The sequence below is a fragment of the Scleropages formosus genome, chromosome 21 (genome assembly GCF_900964775.1).
Source record: "Scleropages formosus chromosome 21, fSclFor1.1, whole genome shotgun sequence".
NCBI lineage: Eukaryota > Metazoa > Chordata > Actinopteri > Osteoglossiformes > Osteoglossidae > Scleropages > Scleropages formosus.
The window spans coordinates 17,568,965-17,591,770 of NC_041826.1; the positions used below are offsets into that span (position 1 = coordinate 17,568,965).

A 22,806-nucleotide genomic window follows, 5' to 3' on the forward strand; every position below is an offset into this window, starting at 1 on the left:
TGGAACGCCACACGCCTTTCTTGTCCGGGTTTGGCTTTGCATACCTTTGAGTTTGGCTCACGGAAAACTCTCTCCACAGTCTGTGGCGGAGCTGATTTATACAACATTAAGATTGTTTGGGAACAGACTGCAATTAAGAAGCAAACAATCAGCTTTCCATCAACTGCTGTCTTTTTTTTTTTTTCCTCTTCTCTTCTCTTCTCTCCTGTGTGGCTGGATGGTGGGGGATGGCTAGGAGGCAGCCAGGAGACTCCATCTATCTCTGTGCAGCTCCTCGGGCAGCAGGTTATGACACTTTCACAAAATAATTACGGAATACACACTTGCCCTGCTGGTATCTCGACGGTCTTACTGGATCTCTTCCGGATACATACATGCATCTGACATTTTTCTCTAGAGTGACTTAGTGTTGCGCTACATACAATTGTTTACCCATTTATACAGCTGGTAATTTCACTGGCGCAATTTCAGGGCAAGTACCTTGCTCAAGGATACTACGAATGGAGGTCAGATTTGACCCTGTATCTTTTGGGTCGAAAGGCAGCAGCTCTAACCACTAGGCTACCAACTGCCCTTTTGAGAGGACCATTGGAAATGTGACCTCAGCAGGAACAGGTCCAACATCAACAATACGGCATGATTATTGCATTGTGTACACATGCCGGGGGGAGGAGAAACTCTTATCTTATATTTAGTTTCCGTTCAGTTCCTCACGGCTCTGTTGGCCATTTGTGCTTCATTATAGAAGGCCAGTTTCTCGGCCTAACAGAAGAGATCCAGTTCTCTGGAGAGAAAGTCGGGGAAGCCGTCTAGGCCCCCGAAGGATGCAGAAGCAGGATGGGGCTTTGCTGTCCGTTGATGATCCGAGTAGATTCGGGGTAATCGGGTCCTGCAGAGGTTCACGGCATACAGTGGTAGCTTTATACCTTATGGCTCAATAGCTGCCTGTGTCCGGCAGGGTCAAAGAGACAGGGCGCTGCAGTCATCCTGCCCCGCAGCAGTCGGAATGTACGCAGGGATCGGGAAGGAAAAGGCTGGCAACCAGAGACGAGGTGGCTACCCGAGTTCAACCCAAGAGACTAAATAACTTCCTTTATGAAGACCTGCTGGGCCTTTCCTTGACAGTCTGGAGGTAGTGAAGCGAGGGGTGGAGAGGGCAGGTTATGAGTTAGTGGGGGAGGGAAGGGGCAGAATGGGGATGCCTGTACGGGTGGAGGGGATTGGGAGGGCACAGAGGGATATTAAGAGTCTGCCAGACGCTGTGAGGGAAGCATGGATTGCAGGAGGAGGTGAGGTTTGGAGGGCACAGAGCCCTATTAAGAACTTGCCAGCCCTTGGCAAGGAGCCGAGGTACCCATGCCTTCATGGACAGGACTTACACTGGGCCTGAGGGTTCCACAGAGGCCCTAAGACCTGGCCTCGGCGCACATGGGGTGCGGACAAACACCTATGTTTGTCCGTCCATCCATCCATTCAGTTGTTGCTCTTGTTTCTTCTCTTCCCGTCTCCATCCCTCATGTCTTCCCCGTTTTGGTTGCTCCTCTTGTGAGCTGTTGAAAACGCTCCAGTTTCAGCGCTGTCTCAATTTTGACTGGTTTAGAGGGTCATCTGTCTGTTTAAATACTAGTTCCCCTTCCCTCAAGATTGTTCCTGTTGAACACCCCTTGAGGCTTGAAGACTGGTTGCCTTTGACCAGACCTGTTAGCCATTAGAAGGACCACAGCAAGGGAGCAGCTGCCTGTTTCCAAGGTTACAGTCGATCCATATATTGAAACGGGATGGATTCCACACTTGAAAGCTATACGCTGTATTTGCTTTTGGTCACCTGATCTACCTGCCCCTAGAATGAGTACCATTCTTTGATTCCCTCACGGCTTAGATGAACAACCATGCAATATACTCAGATGGTTGCAGCCATTCATGCAGCTGTTCTGAAAGGCACCTTTGGTTTGAGTAAATGCTCTTCTTGTGATGAGTAAATCTGCCCATGCTGCATTTGTGTTGTGCTCGTGTCTCTCCTGGGGCTCATGCCGAGGTTTTGGGAGTTCATTCAGGTCCTCATCTGCAGGCCAGGTGTCATTGATCCTCTAATATTGCTAAAGGGTGTCATTTCAGTGGGCAGACGAACTGTCGCAGGGCAACTAAGCGTGTGCCATTAACCACGGTCAGAGCCAAGGGACGCGAGCCCCCAGTGCCCGCATCAAGTTACCGCGCTGGTGACCGAAGGAGTGCTACGTGACGTTGTTCGTGCGGAAAAACACGAAGGGGCAAGCTCCCACTTGATGTACCGGAATAGAGATCTCGGGAATATATACTGCCATCAAAATTCAGACGCTTCGTCAATGATGTTAGTTTATGTTATTAAAGAAACTGGGCATCGCTTGGTCACATGGATTTATATGTGCGGCAATAGGCTGACGTCTTAGTACTGAGGCGAAGAGGATACCGTGTGGTTCCTTTGTTATTGGTGTTGTTTAGAAGGAGAGTACAATTGAAACAATCCTAATGTCATCATTAGGGTCCACATGGGTAATAATTCACTGTGTTGTACAAAGTATTTTCCATACTAAATGCAGCACTGCTCGTATTAATTAGGCGGAAAATAATGCAGTGTTAGAATTCCGATGTCGAAGATGAGCTCACCGCTTAATTTCTGCGGGAAGCTGAGAAATTAAGTAAAATGTTTTAAACGAAAGTGATAACGTTGCAGTGAAAGTCCAGCATTTTGCAAAGCTCAGAAGCAGATACATCTGTGTGGTGACAGTTTTCTTCTCGTGTAATATCTGTTTGGGCGTGGGATCGGAAAGCCAAATTTTGACAGTCGCCATGGTGACGGTAACCTGCCATCTCCCACGGGCATCGCTGGGGTGCCTGGACGGCTGGCGGATCTGAACCAAACGCGTCAAATCGTCCGCGCTGCTCTCGGCCCCGAGCTTTGGCTTGGCCCGGCGGCCCTATCCGGGCCCAGCTGGTGCGTGGTTGCAGACAGATGAGCACCGTTTTCGCACCCCGTGTGAGACCCATTTCGTGAGCCTTATTATGTGCGGCTCCTAGGAGCGAAGTCAGAATTACGCTCCTGCAATTCTCAGTAGGGACTCTTCGCTGTAAAGTATTTAGACTGAAATCTTGGGGCCGTTTCCACCTCTGCTGTATTTACAGTAGTTGGATTTCAGCATGGAGCGATTTCATGTTCCGTTCAGTAGTGTGACGCTTTTGAGTCTGGCACTTGTTCCGTGCAAATCGCGTTTATGTAATTAGACGTGAAGCCGATGTTACGAGTGGCCTGTAGGCAGCGGCGAAGCATTTCTTTGACTACGCCCAGAGTAGACTGAGCGATGCTCCGATCGCATGCGACTCGCTCATCCGAACGGAGCCCCTTTTTTCTACAGCCAGGGGAGACTCGCGTGCGGGGCGGAACGGTGGAGCGTCGCCCCGTGCGATCTCAGACAAGAGGCTGGTGGTGTCTGAGGAGCCTGCCGTAGTCAGACGTGAAATCCGTCTTGAAAGCGTCCTGAAAATAGCTGTATTATTGGGAATTTGCGGGAGCACGTCTTAATATTTCTGTAACACCATCAAACCAAACAGATTTGGACCGACAGTGAGTTCGCCTGCAGGGATGGTGCTTCCAATGCAAGTAGTTGTTAGGTGAACTTGTGATGTTGTTTTCTGCTATTATCTCATATGAAAAATGTAAGAATTTGGCACTGAAGTATGAAAAGACTTTTTTTTTCGGGGGGAAGTGAAACACCGGCTGCCATCGAGTACGTGTCCTGGGTGTGAATGCGGCTGGAACGTCGAAGTGGTTCCTCTTCAAAGCGTCTTTGCTGCCGGCATGCTGTGAACACGTACACGGATTCCTTTGTGCGCGTGGGGTACTGCGGTGCCGCGCCACGGGGCTGCCGTGCTCAAGGTGGTGATACCACCGCGTTTCCACGGTGAGGGAACAGGCACCGGAGCTACCCGCCCGTGAGCAGAACACCCATAATGCCACGTTTCTGATGGGGGGGGGGGGGAGGATAATAAGGGGTTTCTGCGTTGCTGCGGCTCCTCGGAATCGAGCGTCCTCGTCCATCCTCGTTACCATGGTGTCCCGAAGATTGATGTGATCGTAGGGTTCTGCGAAGCAGATGCTGGAGTCGGAAAGCATTCGCAGTATCTCGGCTCGCCTTCGGTCGGGGGGGGGGGGGGGGGTGAGACTGCTGAATGCGGCAGCTGGGCGAGCGACGGCACCGTGGACGGGCTGGCCAGCGTGACGGCATCCGATGCGTGCCGTAGAATGTAACAAAGGTGGTTCGCTGGGGATTTCGCACGATCGCCGAGGCCCCGCTAACCCACTTGGAAGTGCGTTGTGTTCCATTATTCTTTTACTTGGAAGAAGCCCTTTATCTGGGAACGATTCCGACCGATTACGTTTTGCTGTCGTTGTTCGATGCCGCTGGGAAGTTAGCGTTTCCTGCGCAGGCCGCAGCTCGGTTGGGAATTAGTGGGATCGGTGGGGCTCAGCCCGCATTTGGGAGAAGCATCTTACCCGACAGACTTCCGCGAAGCCTCAAAATGCACTTTTTGAGCATGTCTGCCAGCTGTGGGGCCTGCTGCAGCTTGTGGTTGAACAGCCGCCTCCCCACATAGTCTGAGAGACCGTTGGGGGGTGGTAAACGGGGCCCCCGCTTGTCCGCGCCTCTTGTACATCACCAGATGAAGGCAATTACTGCTCCGCGGCCCCTGCCGTCTGTCATCGATATTTGTTTACCGTGTGGGGGAAAATACACTTGTAGACTTTGCAACTTTAAAAATGTCTAATTACTGTTAATGGACAACATCTGCTCATAATTACAAGCGCGACTGCTGTGTGGAAACGTGGCAGTTTGGTTCTTTATGCAAAATAAAATTTGAACTCCGTGAAATATTCTATGAAAACTCTAATAAATGCCGGTTATGCGGCGCAGAGCAAATGTCTTCGGGTTCAGAAGGTTGTTTTCGTAGCGTGCCGAGTGTGTTAACAAAATCAATGAAAATTACAGTGTTTCAGCAGCTACAGGCAGGATCTGGTGCAGTGCTGCTTCTGCCGTTCTTTTCCTCTACTTCTTTTAGCGAAGGCCGAAGAACCAGTGGGTACGGGGGGGGGGGGGGGGGGGGCATACTCAGCATTTAATCGAGCTGGTGGCATAGTGGTTTGTCATCTCATAATAGAACTGTGGTTCAAATCCCTCTCCAGCCGCAGTCCCCTTGACCAAGGCAATCGTGTTGAATTGATAGTGAGCACACCACCATATAAATGGGTAAATGAATGTAAAGTTCCTTATTGAATGCTGGAGGTTGCATTGGACGAGGGTTGGGGAAAAAGAGTGGGAACAGCTGGTAGCGTAGTGATTTAGAGTCAAAGGTCTCAGGTTTGATTCCCACTTCCAGCTGTGGTACTTACCCTGAAATTGTTCCAGGGGGGAAAAAAAAAAAAATGTACCCAGCTTTATAAATGGGTAAATAATTGTAAGTACCTTAACGTTATAAGTCACTCTTGAGAAAAGCATCAGATAAATGAATAAATGTGAATGAAGGGTAATAAGTGTGTAACTACTCTATGGCTGTTTTTTGTGGCTCCGTGTCTGTTGACCTCTTGGCGCTTCTGCTCTCCCAGTGAGATGTTTGAACTGTCGAGTGTTTCCAGCAGGGCTACCTTCAATGCAGTGCCGTGAGCCGACCTGGAGTGGCTCCGTTGTCGAGAACTAGCGAGGGAGCGTGAGCGTCGGCCGACCCCTTTCCCTCCCTTCCCGCGAACTGGCCGAGGCTGCAGTATTGCTCGACAGCGATGAATTTGCCAGCAGCGCTCCGTAGCGTACGTTTGCCTGCACCGCGCCTGTCACCGGGGCGACTAGATAAACCCCTTCCCACCCCCAACCCAGGAAGGCGAGCGGTATTTACGTGCGGCCTTGAACTCGTATGCCAAATACACCCAGGCAAATTCTTCCGAAATCCAGGTTTGGCCTCATGGGCTCAATGAGGTCTAATTATTCACAGTTCGTTCACACTGGGAGCAGCGAGAGCCTCAGCCTTCTCCTGCTGGTGGACAAACCCTCCTTTGTCTGAGGGCGTGTTTAAGAATAGATGTGGAATGCATCGGTAAAGAATGGGCACATTTGTACAGATGACAGCGGAGCTGAACCCTACAGCCCTTCTGCATCTCTGGAGGTCCGTCTGCAGTCCACCCCGCCCCCCGGACCTCGTGCTGGGCACCCGAAGGCCTCTTTTCGAGGCTGGAAAGTTCTGACCCAGCAAGAGGTTTGTACGGGGGTTGCGGAAGGGCAGCTCGGGGAAAGGGGGTACAGGGGTGCGCTGTTTAAGAGGAGCTCTGTTGAAGGATTGTCTGATGATTGATTAAGGAATGGAAAAAACTCCATTCTTGATGGGCTTCTGAACAATTGCGTGCTTGTGTAGCGCACCCTTGCGACGTGCCGGAGACGGGAGGGTCAACGCGCGTTGGGCAGGGAGCGCGGCGTACCTAGCGCTATTCGTCCTGCGACTCGCTCGGGCTCTTCCGAAGGCTCGGAGCGCTACCGCAGAGCCCCGATATCACCGTTCACCAAACGTTTCTTGCATGACGCTACCTTGTAATTGAAAAATGTCGTGTTTATGTAAAGTGTCTCATTCTGCATTTTGGTTACAGTTATGTGGAGGGATTATTCTGCTTATGGTGCAGAATAAATGAAAGCGGCGGGGAGATGTAATCACGTTGGAAACAGGGTAACTAGAAGGATACATCACATCAGTTTGGAACCGTTTGTCCGGTTTGGCGCTTGTTTGCTTAGCATACACGTATATTCAGGGGAGTGGGCAGTGCCAGTTCGCCCCCCACCCCCCATGCTTCCGATACTTGCGTATTTCATATTTACATTTACTCATTTAGCTGACACTTTTCTCCAAAGCAACTTAAAATGTTAAGGTTACAATTATTTACCCATTTATGCAGCTGGATAATTTTACTGGAGCAATTGAGGGTAAGTACCTTGCTCAAGGGAGGTGAGGCTCCAACCTGCGACATTTGGGTCCAAAGGCAGTTGTTCTAACCACTATGTTACATTTACATTTTTTCATTTAGCAAACGCTTCTGTCCAAAGTGACGTACATCTTAGCAAAAGTACAATTTATGCATTACGTTAAGGGAAAGAGACAAGATTTACACACACACACAAACACACACACCTCTATCCATATGAGCTATTAGACACATGGATTGAATGGTATGAATTGGTCTGCTTCATCATTCCCAGGAAAATTATTTAGCTTTATAGGAATGTGGCCTTTTAAATTGTTGAGATAGATTGAAGCTGTGTGCTGCACCTGTTGGTTCCTGCTGCCCTTATTTACTGTAAATTGCAGTAGGGGTTTGGGTGGGAGAAGCAGTATCCTGGAAAACAAAGGGGGAAAGTAAGTGTAAATGTGTGCTAAAATGTGGGGAGCATTAAATTGCCTTTCTAAATGAACCTTTTCACACAGGAATTGCATGGGCAGGAGAGTTCTATTTAGGGTTTTTTTTTTTTTTTTTTTTAAAGAAAGCCCAGGGCTGTGTTTCGACAGCCGAGGGTTAGAGGTCTCCGGTTCATTATGGTCTGTCTGCTGTCAGCGAGGGGATTAAACGGCTTCGCCAAACGCGTGAGAAACAGAACTGTAAGGTTCGCCAGAATAATCGCCGTTGACGTTAGCCAAGGAGTGGATTTTTTTTTTTCCCCTCTTCTTCTCCCTCACTCCCCCTGCAGATTAATGAAGGTTTTTGAAAAGATTCGCTGGCGGTTCGTACGGAATTGAAATGGCTCAGTTTGATTTGTACTTTCAGAGCACGGTCGTTCAACGAGTCGGTCTTTTACGGTGACAACCAGCAAGGAACTGATTGGAAAATAATTTCCTGCCACAGTCGGACAACCGGTTACTTTCCTCAAACATTAAAGTAGGTGCAAGTGAGGACGTACCGCCAGCACGACGTTTCCGTCGGCACCATTACGTCACGTCACCAGTACGTCATTTTCCGGAAATGCGACGCGAGCGGATCTGTCGCCACCGTTTCTACGGTGCGACATCAGGATATCTTCATCACCTGATGAGCTGCTGTACTACAGGGCTTTGCTCTCATAAACCACATGTAATGGAAGATTTTAGAAGTGTTTAGTCCGGTCTTCAGCGCCCATCCTCTGCCATGTCCCAGCACTGTGATCTTCTTCCAAAATAGTAAATATTCAAATTTTACCCAATTTTGTCTCGAGCCATATGGGAAAATGAACCACATCTGAGCATTTCTACACGCAGCGGGATGAAAATGATGTGGGCCGGAAATCTTATGCTTCATTTAAACGATGGCATGGAGCCCTACCTTGAAGTGCATTATATCAAATTAAGTGATTTTTTTTTTTTTTCCCTCCCTCATGTATCTTTCCCAGAAAAAGTAGAGAGTTCTGATTTCATGTCACGTCCGACCTGCCCAGATGTGCACATGCAGGTTTATTACCGAACCGATATTGACCGTCTAAACGAGCCCTTGTCCAAACCCGAGAATCATTGCAGACATAATTATATTCAAGATGACAGCGGTGCACATTTGGAGTGTTTGTACAAGATATTTTGGTCTCAGGCACCCATAAAAAGGAGAAAGCCTTTGGACGGAGTAGTATCCCAGGCAGATGGAACATTACATAGCCTCGGGCTGCTCTAAGATGTAGTGTTCAGGTCAGAATTTCTCTCACCCTAAAGCCGCAATGGAGCCAACCTGAACCCTTGACAGTGGACGGATGTTCTCCGTAACACGTGTGCACAGTTCATGGTTCGAGTTTTGGTCTGTGTGTTTGCGGCTGGAAAATGGAGCGTTTAATTTCGTACAGTGATGCGAAGTGGAGCTTTAAGGTGGTGGGATATTGGCGGGGGGGGGTAGCTGCATTGCCCCCTGAACAACATGTTATGTCAGGGCTGTGGTGACCAGTGTGCATGATGCATGTGCTCCCATAATGCTCATTGGTGGCCCCTGCCAGTCTGTAGTGGTTTCAGACTATAACTGCACGTGTGTGTGTGTGTGTGTGTGTGTGTGTGTGTGTGTGTGTGTGTGTGTGTGTGTGTGTGTGGTGTGCTTGTTTGGGTCTCAAATGAGATGATGGTTCCACACAGAGCGAGTGGCACAGGGCCCCTCGTCAAGGCCGAAGTGATTATTCTGGCAATTGCAGGGTTGTCATCCTTAGGGTTTTTGGGTGAGCAACGTTCGCCATCTCTGCAGAAGTGAAAATCCCATTACCTCAGGCTGGCTGGGATAGCAGATGTTTGGGTGGATGCCACACACACACACACATATATATATATATATATATATATATGCACACACACACAAATTTGCAAGAGGCTGTGATTGCCTGCTGAAAAACTATACATTTTTTCAATTGAGTAATAATGAAAATTTCATAGTGCAAAGCTGCCTCTTTTGGACCCAAAGGCTGCAGGTTTGAATCCCATTGGGTGCTGTAGTACCCTTGGTCGAGAAACCCTAAATTGCTCCAGTAAAGTTGCCCTGCTGTTATAAGAAGGTAAATTATTGTAAGTAGCTTAACATAAACATTAAATATGTTACCCAGCTGTACAAATGAATAAATAATTGTTGAGTTAGGGTTAACATCGTAAGTCACTTTGGAGAAAGGCAGCTAAATGAATAAATGTAATGATCCTAGAGTTTTCTTTTAAATGGAGGTATGCTTTTAATTGCGTTTCAAAAGACAAAGTTCTACCTAATTGACTCCTTAAAAAAAAAAAAAAAAACTGGCACTACATTTCCATTTACTTAGCAGACACTTTTCTCCAAAGTGACTTCCAATGAACTCTATGTAGCGTTATCACTCGGTAGGATACAATTCTATTTTCAATTTAACTTTCTTCATCACTTTTAATTTTGACATATTTTGCATTGTGCATTACTGGAATTTTGAGAAATGGTACAATCTCTACCGTTATGTCACGAATCTGAATGAAAGGCTTAAAGAGTGTGTGTGTGTGTGTGTGTGTGTGTGTGTGTGTGTGTGTGAGAGAGACAGAGAGATCAGTACAGGTGTGCTATTAATGAAGCTTTTGGCAAGGAGTCTCAGCGGTGGATTTGTGGAAGCTCATGTGTTTACAGAGTGAGCTGCAGGCGTGTTCTGCAGTCCAGCCTTTTCTAGGGACGCTCTGTTTTCAGGCTGGAACATTAAACAGGGTGTCGAGGAGGAAAAAGGGGCAGGGATGTTCCTGGAGAATAGCACACTGACAGTGTTTACCGTCTGCAGCGCGGTCGCACGGAGAAGACGACCGCAGAGGCGAAATGCCCCTGGAGCTCCCGCACACCCGGACAGCGTGCCGCGCATAAACCATCATCCCTAACGGAGGTTGCCCTGAGGAATTCGCTCCCTCTCCATTGTTACCCATCTGGGCACATCCCAGCGCTAAGCACCGAACTACGGTCTGCATGGGGTTCTTTCAGACCTAGACATTGCACTTGTACATTTTATTTTGACATCAGCGGTCCAGGTACAGCTGCGCTCGGTACACAGCCCGCCCTGAGAGTTGGAACGTGCCTTCAGAAACATGCTCGGAGCACGATACCTTCGGTGAAAACCCACGGTGAGCACTGTGAACCCTACACATCAGAGCCAAGAGTCACTTGTTTCAATACCTCAAGGGAAATGGCTCGAGTCCCACGTACGAGCATCTTTCCGTGCCTTTCGAACAAGCTGCTTGAGCAGAATTGTCACGTGAAGAAATCTACCTGGCGGGTGAATCAATATTCAGAGTGGAACTCACCCATGAGGTCGGAGTGTAGCGATGGAAGGGCTGAGGGTAACGGCGGGGTTTATATTCAGAAATCGGTACAGATGAAAAGATGAACGCTCTGCTGATGGCCGTGTTCTCCAGCCTGCCTCGGATGCATAATGTAAAACGCTAAATCGGTCCTCGGGTTCCTGGTGAGGGGAACTCTCTTTCCAGCCTCTTGGAGTGACTTGGGCTGGATGGATTTGTTTGCAGTAGGTGGAAAAATGAATTATTTCTTGAAGATGCTAGGATAAGTGTAAAGTAGAGTTGTGAAGAGTGCTGTGTGTGAATTATGCAAGGGATTGACCTGAAATCCCACTGGAGGTGTCATAGCCTCGTACCCCAGGGCCCGTCTATAAGAGAAGCGAGTCCGGAAGGGCTCCGTTCCCGGTGGTGCTCCACGCGAATGACACCTCTGCGCAAAGGAACGACACGGACTGTTAACATCAGTCCTCCCAGCGGACATGTGGCACGCGTCGCCCTGTCTGCTGCTTCGTTCATGAGGCACACGGGCGACACGCTATCAATAACGGGAGAGGCGGTGTAAATTCCTCTCATTGCTGAAACTCTCCATTATTACTATTTTAGATGCTCTATTTCAGATATCGGGTAATTTGGCCCAGCCCAGACACGTATACAGTAGTTTTGTGGTTTGCCGTCTCCATGGCAACGCAGAGAGGACAGCACGCCCATCAAAACACTGGGAATCAAGCTGCCTAATTAACAATCAGACAGAATTTTGGTTTCTCAGCTCTATTTTGCTCCCACTTTAGGAGAGTTAAAAGGATGGTAGACTGGGAAGTGTTCGGGAGCCAGAAAGACGGCCTTTTAATCATCTTAAATTTTACTTGCTGCTTTTGTTGCTTGTTAATTTTTTTTTTGGCTCCCTGTTTTTCAGCTTTTTTTGCTAACATTTTGTTTGTGTTACCAACATTAAACTCCTGTGGTTTTCAGCACTCTAGGTTTCCTCTTAAACAGCCCTGTTTTTTTTCTGCAACCTGTGTATAGTGATCTTTCATCTTTGTACAGCCTTTCCATGAATGCCAGATGTTTCCATAAAATAACATGGGAATTTAGTTAAGCTGCTGGCTACAGTGAACAAGATTAATCAATTACAGTAAATATCACAATTTGTCCTGAGTGATTTTGTATAGTTTGACAGTTATTCTGCTATAGTATACTTATATATGAATATATACTGTATACTGTATCTACATATACTATATTGCTATACTATATCATACTCTACAGTGTTATTTGATGCACCAGTATAGGTGTACATAGATGTTTTCATAAAACTTCACATAAAAAAACATTACCCCCCCCCCAAAATGGTATAGATTCACAATGAAATGAAGTTAAAGAATGCGGTGATTCGGTGAGTTCTTTTGGCAAACTGTGTGTGTGAGAGAGGCAGAGGTTTAGGAAGTCCTGCTTGTCTTGCTGCCGATTGCTATCGTAGACGGTCTGTTTTTCCAGGGCTGCTGGGAAAACCGGTGTGATTGTGTGGAGGGTGAGCTTTGCAGCGCAAAGAAAAGATTAATCTGGGATCAGACGAAGCATCCAGCTGTTGTGTCTCCCAGAGCAATGGATTGGTGCAATCATGGCACTTGTAACTGGATTCTAAATCTCATCCTCTCTCACCTACCAACAAAAACAACAGCAACAGAGTCAGGAAAAAGTTGATTCCTCGGGACTGGTGTTCTCTGTGTGTCATTTTCCTCCTCTAAATGCAACGCTGGACTTACACCGCTGCTGCTCCCGTCTTCTGGAAACCTACATGTGTAGGGCGAGGAGAAGACGACTTTCCAAACTGCTCCAGACATCAAAAGCCTCCTTAATTACAGCGTTCTAACGGTTACCCGGCAGAGCATAATGATAGCGCGTGATGAATCGGCGCTCTACGATCATTGACAAGGAGTGACAATTATCCATAACAAAGAATTTACACGCGTCTCTCGGGATGTGAATAAGCAGAGACGAAAAGATTAGCTTTTTTTTTTTTGTGTAAACTCGAGTGGAAACAAAGCGCCGTGGTCGGAGTGAACGTGGAAGGCACTTTTCGGTCGTGATGCAGTTATTGTGAAACGCCGGAATGGTGTAGGAAAGAGTCCCGCCTCCTCCAGCGCTCCGCCGCTGCCGGCTCTACTGCTTCAAAAGAAGGAGCTCCTCTCCCAACGGTCTTGGAAAAACCATCTTGGGATGGTTTCATGGAATTCAGAGATATATGAAAAAATCTCATGGGGTGGTGTTTGTGTGTTTTCCTCAAGCTCTGGTCTTCTACTACAGGTCTTGGAGTTTGAGGGTTCTATGCAGCATCTTAGCCGTTCCTAGGACTGCACTCTTCTCGAGAGAGGCTTCAGATGTTGTTCCCGGAATCTGCTGGAGCCACTCTCCCAGTTTGGGGGTCACAGCCCCCCGAGTGCTCCTATTAAGTCAGCTTCTTCATCTCACACACATAGGTAATTTTTTTTTTTTTTTTTTTTTAAAACTGTACTACTGAAACTAAAAACAAATGGACTTTTTCTTTCTTAAACACTAGTGTGCCAACATCTCTACTCTCCAAACACAATTTCAGCATTTGCTCACTGGCACTCGAACACACTGGTGTTACGGCACTGTTCCATCAATGCGAGCCTCCTCCTTGGCTTCTGTGCAGTTTGAAAATCTTATTTTGGCTCAATTTGCATCAGTAGCAAGGCGCACGTCGTCTTTCAATTTTCCACCCCCCCAAACTTTTGACGTGTTTTTAAGGACAGTGTGCCTGTTGTTAGGAGGCTTGATTGGCAGTAATCCCAGGGGCTCTGTCCTTTCAATAAAGTTTACAAGGGTGAAACTCTAAATATAGGGTGAAGTGACTGATGCTGTCACTCAGGAGGCAGAAAACGACGCTCGGCACTTGGTGGCGTGACCCCCCCGTTGGCACGAGAAGGACTTGGGTAACGCGTAACTTCGATAGCTCCGTAGTTATTCGGAGGAATTCTATTTCCGTCCAATGGAAAGTATGGCAAACGGGGTATTGTGGCGGAGTCACGGCCACGTGACGCACAGAAGCTTGTCAGTTCAATTGAGTTCGCTAAAAGGAGTCGGGCTTTTCCCAGGGGGGCTATGTGGAGAACAGAGTCTTAGTATTTATTAGAAAAGGGTAGAATCACAAGTACTGATCTTGGGTTCATATAAAGGTCTTCAGAGTTCCAAATGTTACGGAGGAGGAAAAAAGGCCGCCTTCTGAAGGAAGCGTGTTTGCACACGTGCGATTCATGAGTCTTTATGGCAAACGGATTCATCCTCACAGACTATCGAGGGGGATAACTGGTATTTATAAATTCTCTGCACTATAATTACGAGGAGAGGATGATGTTTATACCTATAATTGATACAGGTCTTCCTGTCCAAGGCAACTTACCACATGGATTTCTTTTTAAACCGTCAACATAAGGCAATCTGGAAGCCCGAGAGCAGTTTATACAAATATTTGATAGTGCTGATTTCTTTCTGTTCTGCTCCTCTTCTGTTGTTCGTATAATTTTGTTGTCTTCTCTGGATGTCTCATATTGTACCTTTTGCTGGCTTTTCGTTTTATCCGTCTTGGGGGACGTGTAGGCAGGGATGCTCAGAGTGGGATTATTGTGGCGCGCTTCACGTCTCGCACCCCTAAATAAAGTGGTGGTTGAAAGGTTCTCCAAGGGAGGCTCGGGGGGGGGCAGGCAGGCAGGCAGGCTGGCTTTTTTTTCCTCCTTTCCCCTTCCTGTTTACAGTTTAGTCTTTTTCTCTTTTCCATCTCACTGGGTCACGTGTTCTTGTTTTGGTGACACATTGTCACAAGAGTTATATTTTTGTTTTACCATTTATTCTTATATTATAAATCTTCCCCTTTTAAACGCTCTAAGGCACTTAAATGAAATGGTACATGAGTTGTGCTGTTTTATATATTTCTTGATACTGTTATGTTTGCTGTAACCCAGTGTTGCTGCCGTTGAAAATAAGTACTAACCCCTCTTCGGTTTCATGTCGGGCTCTTGCAGAAGCTGTTTTAGACAGAGTGCCTTGCTTGGGGATACAACAGCTGTATGTCACCAGAATAGTTCAGTCAAATTCCAGAAAGCAGCACTCCAATATTTATTCCACGCTGCTACGTACTGGAATGTGACCAGAAGCCACAATGTGTGGTAGTATCCAGGCCTGAAGTTCGCGGTACAAGGTGTGCCCTCGCGGTCCAGGTTGTCTGACTCTCGCCTCTCCCCTTGTGCTCCCCTCCAGTCGGAGTACTCCGCCACAGCGGTCCTGCACCAGACGAGACGAGACCAGGTGGCCGAGGCGTGCCGGGCCCACAGCGCCACCAGTCGCAAGCGGCGCGTGCTGACCCCCGGTGACCTCAAGCACCTGGTGGTGGATGAACACCACGAGATGATCTATTGCTACGTGCCCAAAGTGGCCTGCACCAATTGGAAGCGGGTGATGATGGTGCTGACGGGGCAGGGAAAGTACACTGATCCCATGGAGATCCCATCCAACGAGGCGCACGTGCCCTCGAACCTGAAGACGCTGAACCAGTACAGCATTCCGGAAATCAATTACCGGCTCAAGAGCTACCTCAAGTTCCTGTTTGTGCGCGAGCCCTTTGAGAGGCTTGTGTCGGCCTACCGGAACAAGTTCACGCTCAAGTACAACACCTCCTTCCACAAGCGCTTTGGCACCAAGATCGTGCGTCGCTACCGTAAGAACGCCACTCAGGAATCCCTGCAGAGCGGCACCGACGTAAAGTTCCAGGAATTTGCCGACTACCTGGTGGACCCGGCCACTCAGCGGGAGGGCCCGCTCAACGAGCACTGGCAGACGGTCTTTTCTTTGTGTCACCCCTGCCATATCCACTATGACCTGGTGGGCAAGTACGAAACCCTGGAAGAGGACGCCAACTATGTCCTCCGGCTGGCCGGGGTGAGCAACTACCTGCGGTTCCCCACGTACGCCAAGTCCACCCGCACCACCGACCAGATGGCGGCCGAGTTCTTCCACAACGTCAGCTCCCAGCAGCAGGCACAGCTCTACCAGCTGTACAAGATGGACTTCCTCATGTTCAACTACTCTATACCCAGCTACCTGAAGATGGAATAAAGGACTGGGATCTATTTAAATACAAACTAATAATAATAATAAGACTTTTCAAGTGTCATTTAGGCAGGGGTTCCACTAAAACACGACTCAGATCCGTGGGAGGGTACAAGGTGCCAAGTGGACGTGGGCGTTTTCCACCCAACAGAGTTTCTTCTAGGACTGGACTGTGATCCACAGAAGCCTGTGAGGTGCAGACTGGTCATAATGTAATACTTAACAAATGTGGCTTCCGGGCACTGGGAGAGTTTGGGAGGGAAGGGGCTTGTACCATTATTTTGCTTTGTGTTATTAAAAAAAAGTGATTTACTCTTAACTAAAGAGTTCTCCGCTGCTGCTGCCGCTACCCGAACTTTCTCCTCGGCTCATTCGTGCCACTGACGAACACAGCCGCCCAGCGGTAGTTTCAGTGTTCTCAAAAGTTTGTCGCATCAGTCTGTAGTTGTGTGAGGTGTGCTGTAAGACTGAGGTCATCAAACTGGTTTTCTCACTCAAAGCGGTAACGGCATGCATCTCGCACGAGATCCTCCGAACGAATTCCTTACGGCAGACACGCAGCACCCTTGTCGCTGCATCCGGAGCACTTTCGTCCCAGAACTACGGGAGAGCCCAAAACGCTCCGCGTTCTCCCCAGACAACAGCCTGTAACTGGTAAATTTTGGGATTGACAGGAAGCACAAAGCTGGGATGAGCCCAAAAGCCCTTTCCCCAGAGCGGGGCTGGACCCTCTGCCTGCCCGTACGTGAAGATCAGAGCCACAGATGTATGCAGAAGACCGTGGGCCCTGTAAGGGGTGGGTGTTTTTGGAGGCTCCTCCCACTGGTTTGATTGCATCATGGGGGCGTGGCCTCCATAGTGACTGAGGATTTGTGAAACTTGCTGAGGCTTTAGACCTAGGATCCCTGCTTTTCATGACCAAATGTTATTTCTTTTTGCATTTTGTAAATTAAGATGGTTTTTTTTCTTTTGTTGATTTGTTTTGATTTTGCAAAAAAAACAAAAAAAAACTTGCTGCGAGCAGCACAGAAGTTATTTAAATTTCTTTGTGAAAAGATTTGAGATTTACTTTTTTTCTCCAGGGAGACGGAATCAGTTGATTATGAAGAGGAATACTGTTTTAAAATGTTAACGACATCACCGTTTGTATGTAGTCTGCTGTTTGTTTTGTGTTTCTTGAGCTCATATACAATATGTGGCTTTGTTTTCTGTGTTCTGGAGCATTCTGGGTGGGCAGGCGAGGGAAGACGTTTTTATTCCCGTTTGGTGCCACAGGGTTTCTTTCGATTTGGTAGAGTCCCCTTTTGCGCCAAGATGTCACTATCAAACATACGCCAAGTTCAGTGTGGGTTTTAAGAATAAGCAAGTTTTTCCTCACTTTTGGGTCCCAAAAATCTTAAGTGAATGTTAAATGTAGTCATTTGATGGATTCTGTGTGGTGTAGAATTAAAGCAAGTGCAGTGGTGAAATGTGAGGCTCAGAGGGCAAACTGTTGGGGTAAAGTTTTTGGATAAATAACAGGCCCTTCCATAGAGATCATTGCAAAGGGGGGGGGGGGGGTAAACTGGGTTGTTTTTAAAAAGCCTTCTGCTTATGTTCCTGTATTTTTCATTCATTCTGGACACTTCAGAGAGAAATTGAACTTCGATTTGGAGATTTTTTTTTTTTTTTTTTTTTGGTCAGTGTCAAAAAGCAGCAGTTTATACTGTCATTTATTTCTTCAGCTTCAAAACGTGTTCAGAGGTTGTGCGTGTGCGCTGCAGCCCATGTAGCCACGCTGCTGTGTAGAGGTGTGAAAGGTGTCCTTGTGATGGAGAATAATATTCTCAAGGTGGTGCAGTTCGGTTAGCGGTCTCCTGGAGAAAGCAGAATTTTTTTACCCTGCTCATTTTTCTATCATTAGGCCTATCGAAGCACCCTCCCCGGGGGCAGGCCAGTGCTGCCAGGAAGGCGTTTCAGCGGCTGGCAGAGGCCCCCCGTTCCCCAGCTGTGCCCATATTGAGCTGGCGTAGCCCAGCAAAATCATCTCGCGCACTTTCACTGCATGGGGGTTTTTTTTTTTTTCCTCCTCTCCGGGTACCGTTTATCCCCCCCAGTGTGAGAGCTTTGGCCTATGACACTATGATCCCAGCCCCAGAAAAAGAGCGGCTCCTAAAACAAACAGCGCTATAAAATCCCACAAGAGGGAGAACTAGGAGCGGTTCGTTCCACCCACGGTCCGGGTTTAAAATGGATCATTTAAAAGCCCTCTTTGTTCTCGCTTCCTGTGGATTCCCTTTTATACATCATTTTTCCTTTCAATTAAATTAATTTCCAGCACAAGTTTCACAAGCGACTGCACATGGGAGGATATTTTAAGTGTTGAGCAAGCGGCAGCCTTTATTCGTACAGAATTACATAATGTGCACTGTAAACATCTGATATTTTGAACTCATTTCGGAGTTTGGAACATTTGCACAAAGGAGCTTTTAGGATTAAGTTTCAGAAATGGGGCCGCATGAGACGTTTGTTTTTGTTGACTATGGGCCGTTTCATCACTTTTTATGTTCGTTTCAAAAGTGATGCAAAGAAGGAAGATTCTTCGTAGAACATTCAAGAAATATTTCTTTGAGATGATTACTTACTCTTGAGAGTGCTGTCTTGAAGCCTGTTGGCAGGACATTGAGCAAATTCTGTGGCACCAGGAGTGACTGAGCACCGCTCTCAGGCGGACCCTGGGTCGTGGCGGCGTACCCCTCGTCACCCATGGCGACGCGTCCTCTTTGCCGTCCCGCCACTTGTCGTCGTCGTCTCCCCTTTTCGGAGAAATGACTGCTTCGACAAAATCGATAGCTCATCGCAAACACGATTAAGGCCTTTGCTATGGATGCGGTTGGTGGCTCCAGAGAGCAGAAAACAAAGTGGTTGAGATTATAATAACGGCACTTGTGAGCAACACGCTCGTTCTTTTGCCCTCGTGTCTAGAGGAAGAGGTGGCCGTGAACACTTTACGTTCCGGAGCGAACGGACTTTCCGACTCGGCGCCGTGCATCATTTCGCAGGCCGAGCCCCTCAGATCCTCTCCCGTGCTCAGTGCCTTTCGGTGCCCCCCCCCCCCACCCCAACATACATCATTATCAAAGGTATATTGACTCATAGAGTGGCACATGCGTTTGCTCAACGGTCTGTCAGTCGCTGGGTGCTTCTGCGTCCGAGTGCCTTCTCATCGCAAACTCATCTTAAGCACTTTACGATTGCTCACTTGAACACATTCCACAAATGCGATCGTTCCCCCTTCGCCCTGGATCCACCCCGTTGGCAATCTAGGCAAAGGGGTAGGGCCAAAAGGGAAGGGGCCGGAAGATGGTCTCAGGCTATAATTGTGAAAGGGTGGTTGGATTCCTCCCATGGAGGTCTGTCTTCATGTTGCGGAACCTCACAGGTTCACTAAGCGTAATATTTCCAAGGTACCTCTTGCTAGAGCAGATGCATCAACACGGATATCTTTTTTTTTTTTTTCTTTGTGGGAACTGAAATTTTGTGGTTCTTTTGAAAGCACCTCTGAACAGAATGACAATTGACTGGCTCAGCATATCCCATTTCACACATTCGCCTCTTAAGGCCACCTTCTGCTTGTGTGCTTTTGCATGTTACCTGGTTGCTCAGAAGTGTCGTAGTCCTTCCAAGACCAGGTTCTCAGAACCTCCCAGACTTGACTGCTTTGGTTTTGTGCGTTAGGTTGGTTTTCCTTTGTTTGGAACTATGTTTTCAGCTCATTATGGGTTCACCTCTCATGCGGTATGTAATCCGGTGTCATCGTAATCATTTTTCCTCAATTTTGTTGTGCACAATGGCTGTGTGTGAGAGCACAGGGGTATTACTGTGGCTCCGGTAGCGAAAGGTTACCGTATAACCTGTTCGCCAAGAGAAAAGATGTGCGTTTTTCTAGAGCTGACCGGATCGTTGCGAATGAAAGGGAGACGTGTTGTAGCATCCAAACATTTTTCATGTCTTCACATCTTTCAAATGACCGTCAAGATTTTTAAAACGGTTTATAATGCTCCTAGCTGCAGTCCACTTTTGAACTGTGTATATGTGAAGTGAAAAATGACTTGAACCGTTTTCGCTGTTACTCCAAGTGAATATGTTGGGTAAGAAGGTTTCCTGGATGTTTTTCTGTGATTTCATATCCTCTTGTGTGTGACGTGTGGGTGCCACAATTATGCCCTTGTGCTGTGCTCAAAATAATAATTAGTAATTTAAAAACGGTCGCATTATGTGCTCCAACCTTGAGAACACAGAACGGCAGCGTACCCACCCTGCTGTACGGAGGACTCGGATACTGTTATTCTAATTTATTTATTTATACCTGGAGGTCTTCTCCGAGAAGGCTGCTCCTACATGTTGGGTTTCCACGGTGACGTTTTAACTCTTTCCTACAGAACAGACTTGCTTAGAGGGGTGGGGGCGGAGGGGAGGGGGTGTCATTGGGTCGGCACGCTGACCTGCTGTTCTGGAAACACCAACCGCTTGAGGTGTGACTTCTGTTGGTCCTTCTTTTCTCTGGTGTTTCCCAATAAAATTGCTGGAAAAAAAACCTTCCCATATTTGTCTCATTTTCGTGTTGTTGCTCTGGTTTCCTTTTTTCTGTAGACATGCAAGTGAACGGACTGCCAGTGGCCCTTTGTGAGTGAGCGAGTGAGTGAACGAATATCCAGTGATGGACTGGCATCACACCCAGTGTACACCCTGCTTGGTACCCTGCTTGATACCCTGCTCTCCTTGAGCGTCTCTCTTGCGTCTCTCTCACATCCGGCCTTCTTGCATAGTGAAAACGGACGGATTGAGTTAACAAGCCTTTATCAAACCCCTGTGGAAGATGCAGAGCTACGTTTTTACTGAACCGGAACAAACGGCACCTGTCTCTAGAGGTCAGAACAAACTTTCCTGGAACCGCATTGATACGGCAATTTTTAGAAAGGGGAAAACAATTGCGGCGACGCGGCTGCCTTTGTCTGGTAGCGGTAAACAGTCGTCTTTTGATGGGAAGGCTGAACGAGATTGCAAGTGACAGGAGGAGTCACACGGAGGACTTTTCATCCACATAATGACATCAGCTCCTTGAGGCATTTATCTGACACTGATGCTTCTGTTTGGAGGAAGTATTTCTTACCAATTTAACTTCTCACCGTTCTTTCTGAGAGAGGAGGTGGTTGATTTGCTGTACGTGTTTGCGTTGTGCAGAAAAACTGGGCTGGAAACTGCGAGGAAAACGGGTATATCTTGCAAACGTTTTGCCGCTCAATTCAAGTGCCCCTTACAGCCTTTTTTTTTTTTTTTTTTTTTTTTTTTTTAAAAGTTAGTTTCACGTTTAGTCTATGAGCCCTTCCAATGATGAGGGAACTGTTTCAGGAGAAAGACTTAAAAGAAATAAATGGATGAGGTTTAGTAAATTCATGTGTTGTTAGAGAACCATATTGCACATCAGACTTGTAATTCGGCTAATGTGTCTATGTAAAAGCTTATTGAATTTTCGACAACTTAAGATGAATATTATGCTTTAGCTGAGCAGTGTGGGCTTGTAGAAGCTCTGCTCCTTGTGCAGGGTGGTGTGGCTCTCCTGCAGGCTCCTCTTCAGAACATGCACACGCACGCACACACGCAAAGGCTCTGCTCGATCCCACTCTCATTAGAGTGATCCAGGCTCTGGGTTCAGAGTTGGCCCAAGCAGCAGGCTTGAAGGCTTTCCCTGGAGGGCCTCTAAGCCCTGCAGTGTGTGTGTGAGTGATTGATCGATCTGCATTGTGTAAAGGTAGTACAGTCTTCCAAACACATGGGCCCTCTAACAAGAAGGAGCTGTTGGGGATGGTCCTTCAAGCGAGGTATCTAATCACACTTTTTTTTTTTTTTTAATTGTGGCCAAACCATGCTGCTATTGCATGTAATTAGTGAGAAAGATCTCTCGCAGAAGTGTGTATGTGTGTGATGTTGCTAACTGCCAGGAAGGATGCGATGCACCAGAGTGTGAGCGTAAAGCAGCAGATAAATTTTCCATTACTTGCTTCACAAACACAGCTGTTGAGCCTGGTGCAGTTCATCAAAAGAGGCAAGCCAAAAAAAAGTTGTTTCAAAAGGCATTTTACCCACAGATATTTTCACATATTTAACATAAGCTCCCCGCCCCCATCAAAATTACACCTCCCCGCTCAAGCAGCTGTGAGACGGAAGACGTTCACTTCAGATAGGAAGTAAAGGTTGGTTGGAACCTGTCACTTTGGGTGCTGCTTGTGGAGCACGTGGGATCACACACAGGTCTTTTGGATACTCATGCAACTTTTATAACGCCACGGTGGCCAAGAGGCCTCTCTGGAGATCTAACTAGCATCCGGAAGAATGTGTCAGTCTCCAGAGTGGCACCTCCAAAATGTCACCATCCCTAATCTCATATACAGCTGTGCTCTGTCTACCTGGCAAAGCATGAAGTGCCACTAACGCTAAGCAAGCAGTGCAGTTGGAGGACCTTGACTGGGCTTGGTTGTTACTGGCAGTTGACAGCAAGGAGAAAGCAAGCAGGAATTAGCCATGACAGCTCCTTGACCCCAGGAGTAGGTCGCTGAGACATCGAACACACGGGCAGGGAATTCAGTATAGCCGTTTCAATGCCTTGGGGGCGGGAGTTCTAGAACATTCTTAGCATTTCCAGAAAGTATCCAGTTCTTGGTGGGGACAAGGTGAAAATGTATATGTAGCGTTTGAGTACCTCTGTTGAAATGTGATAACCGAATGTGTTGTTTGTGAAGCTGCTATTAAGGTTTTTAAGGTGACCGTTTTGAGGAATCTAAGATTTTTTTTTTTGTATGTACAGGCACTTATTTAACATAAACTGGTGGAAAAACACACGCTGGCTGAAGC

At 47.4% G+C, this 22,806-nt stretch overlaps 1 protein-coding gene across 3 annotated transcripts in view; it reads left to right on the forward strand.

Moving 5' to 3' along the window:
* Window positions 1-16,824, forward strand: part of chst11 (carbohydrate (chondroitin 4) sulfotransferase 11) — a 62,966-nt gene extending 46,142 nt beyond the window's left edge. For all 3 annotated transcript variants that reach the window (XM_018729752.2, XM_018729753.2, XM_018729754.2), the window contains exon 3: window positions 15,067-16,824. In XM_018729752.2, coding sequence (XP_018585268.1) covers window positions 15,067-15,921 — 855 coding nt within the window. In that variant the 3' untranslated portion in view covers window positions 15,922-16,824. The remainder of the gene's footprint in view (window positions 1-15,066) is intronic.
* Window positions 16,825-22,806: the final 5,982 nt, after the last annotated feature.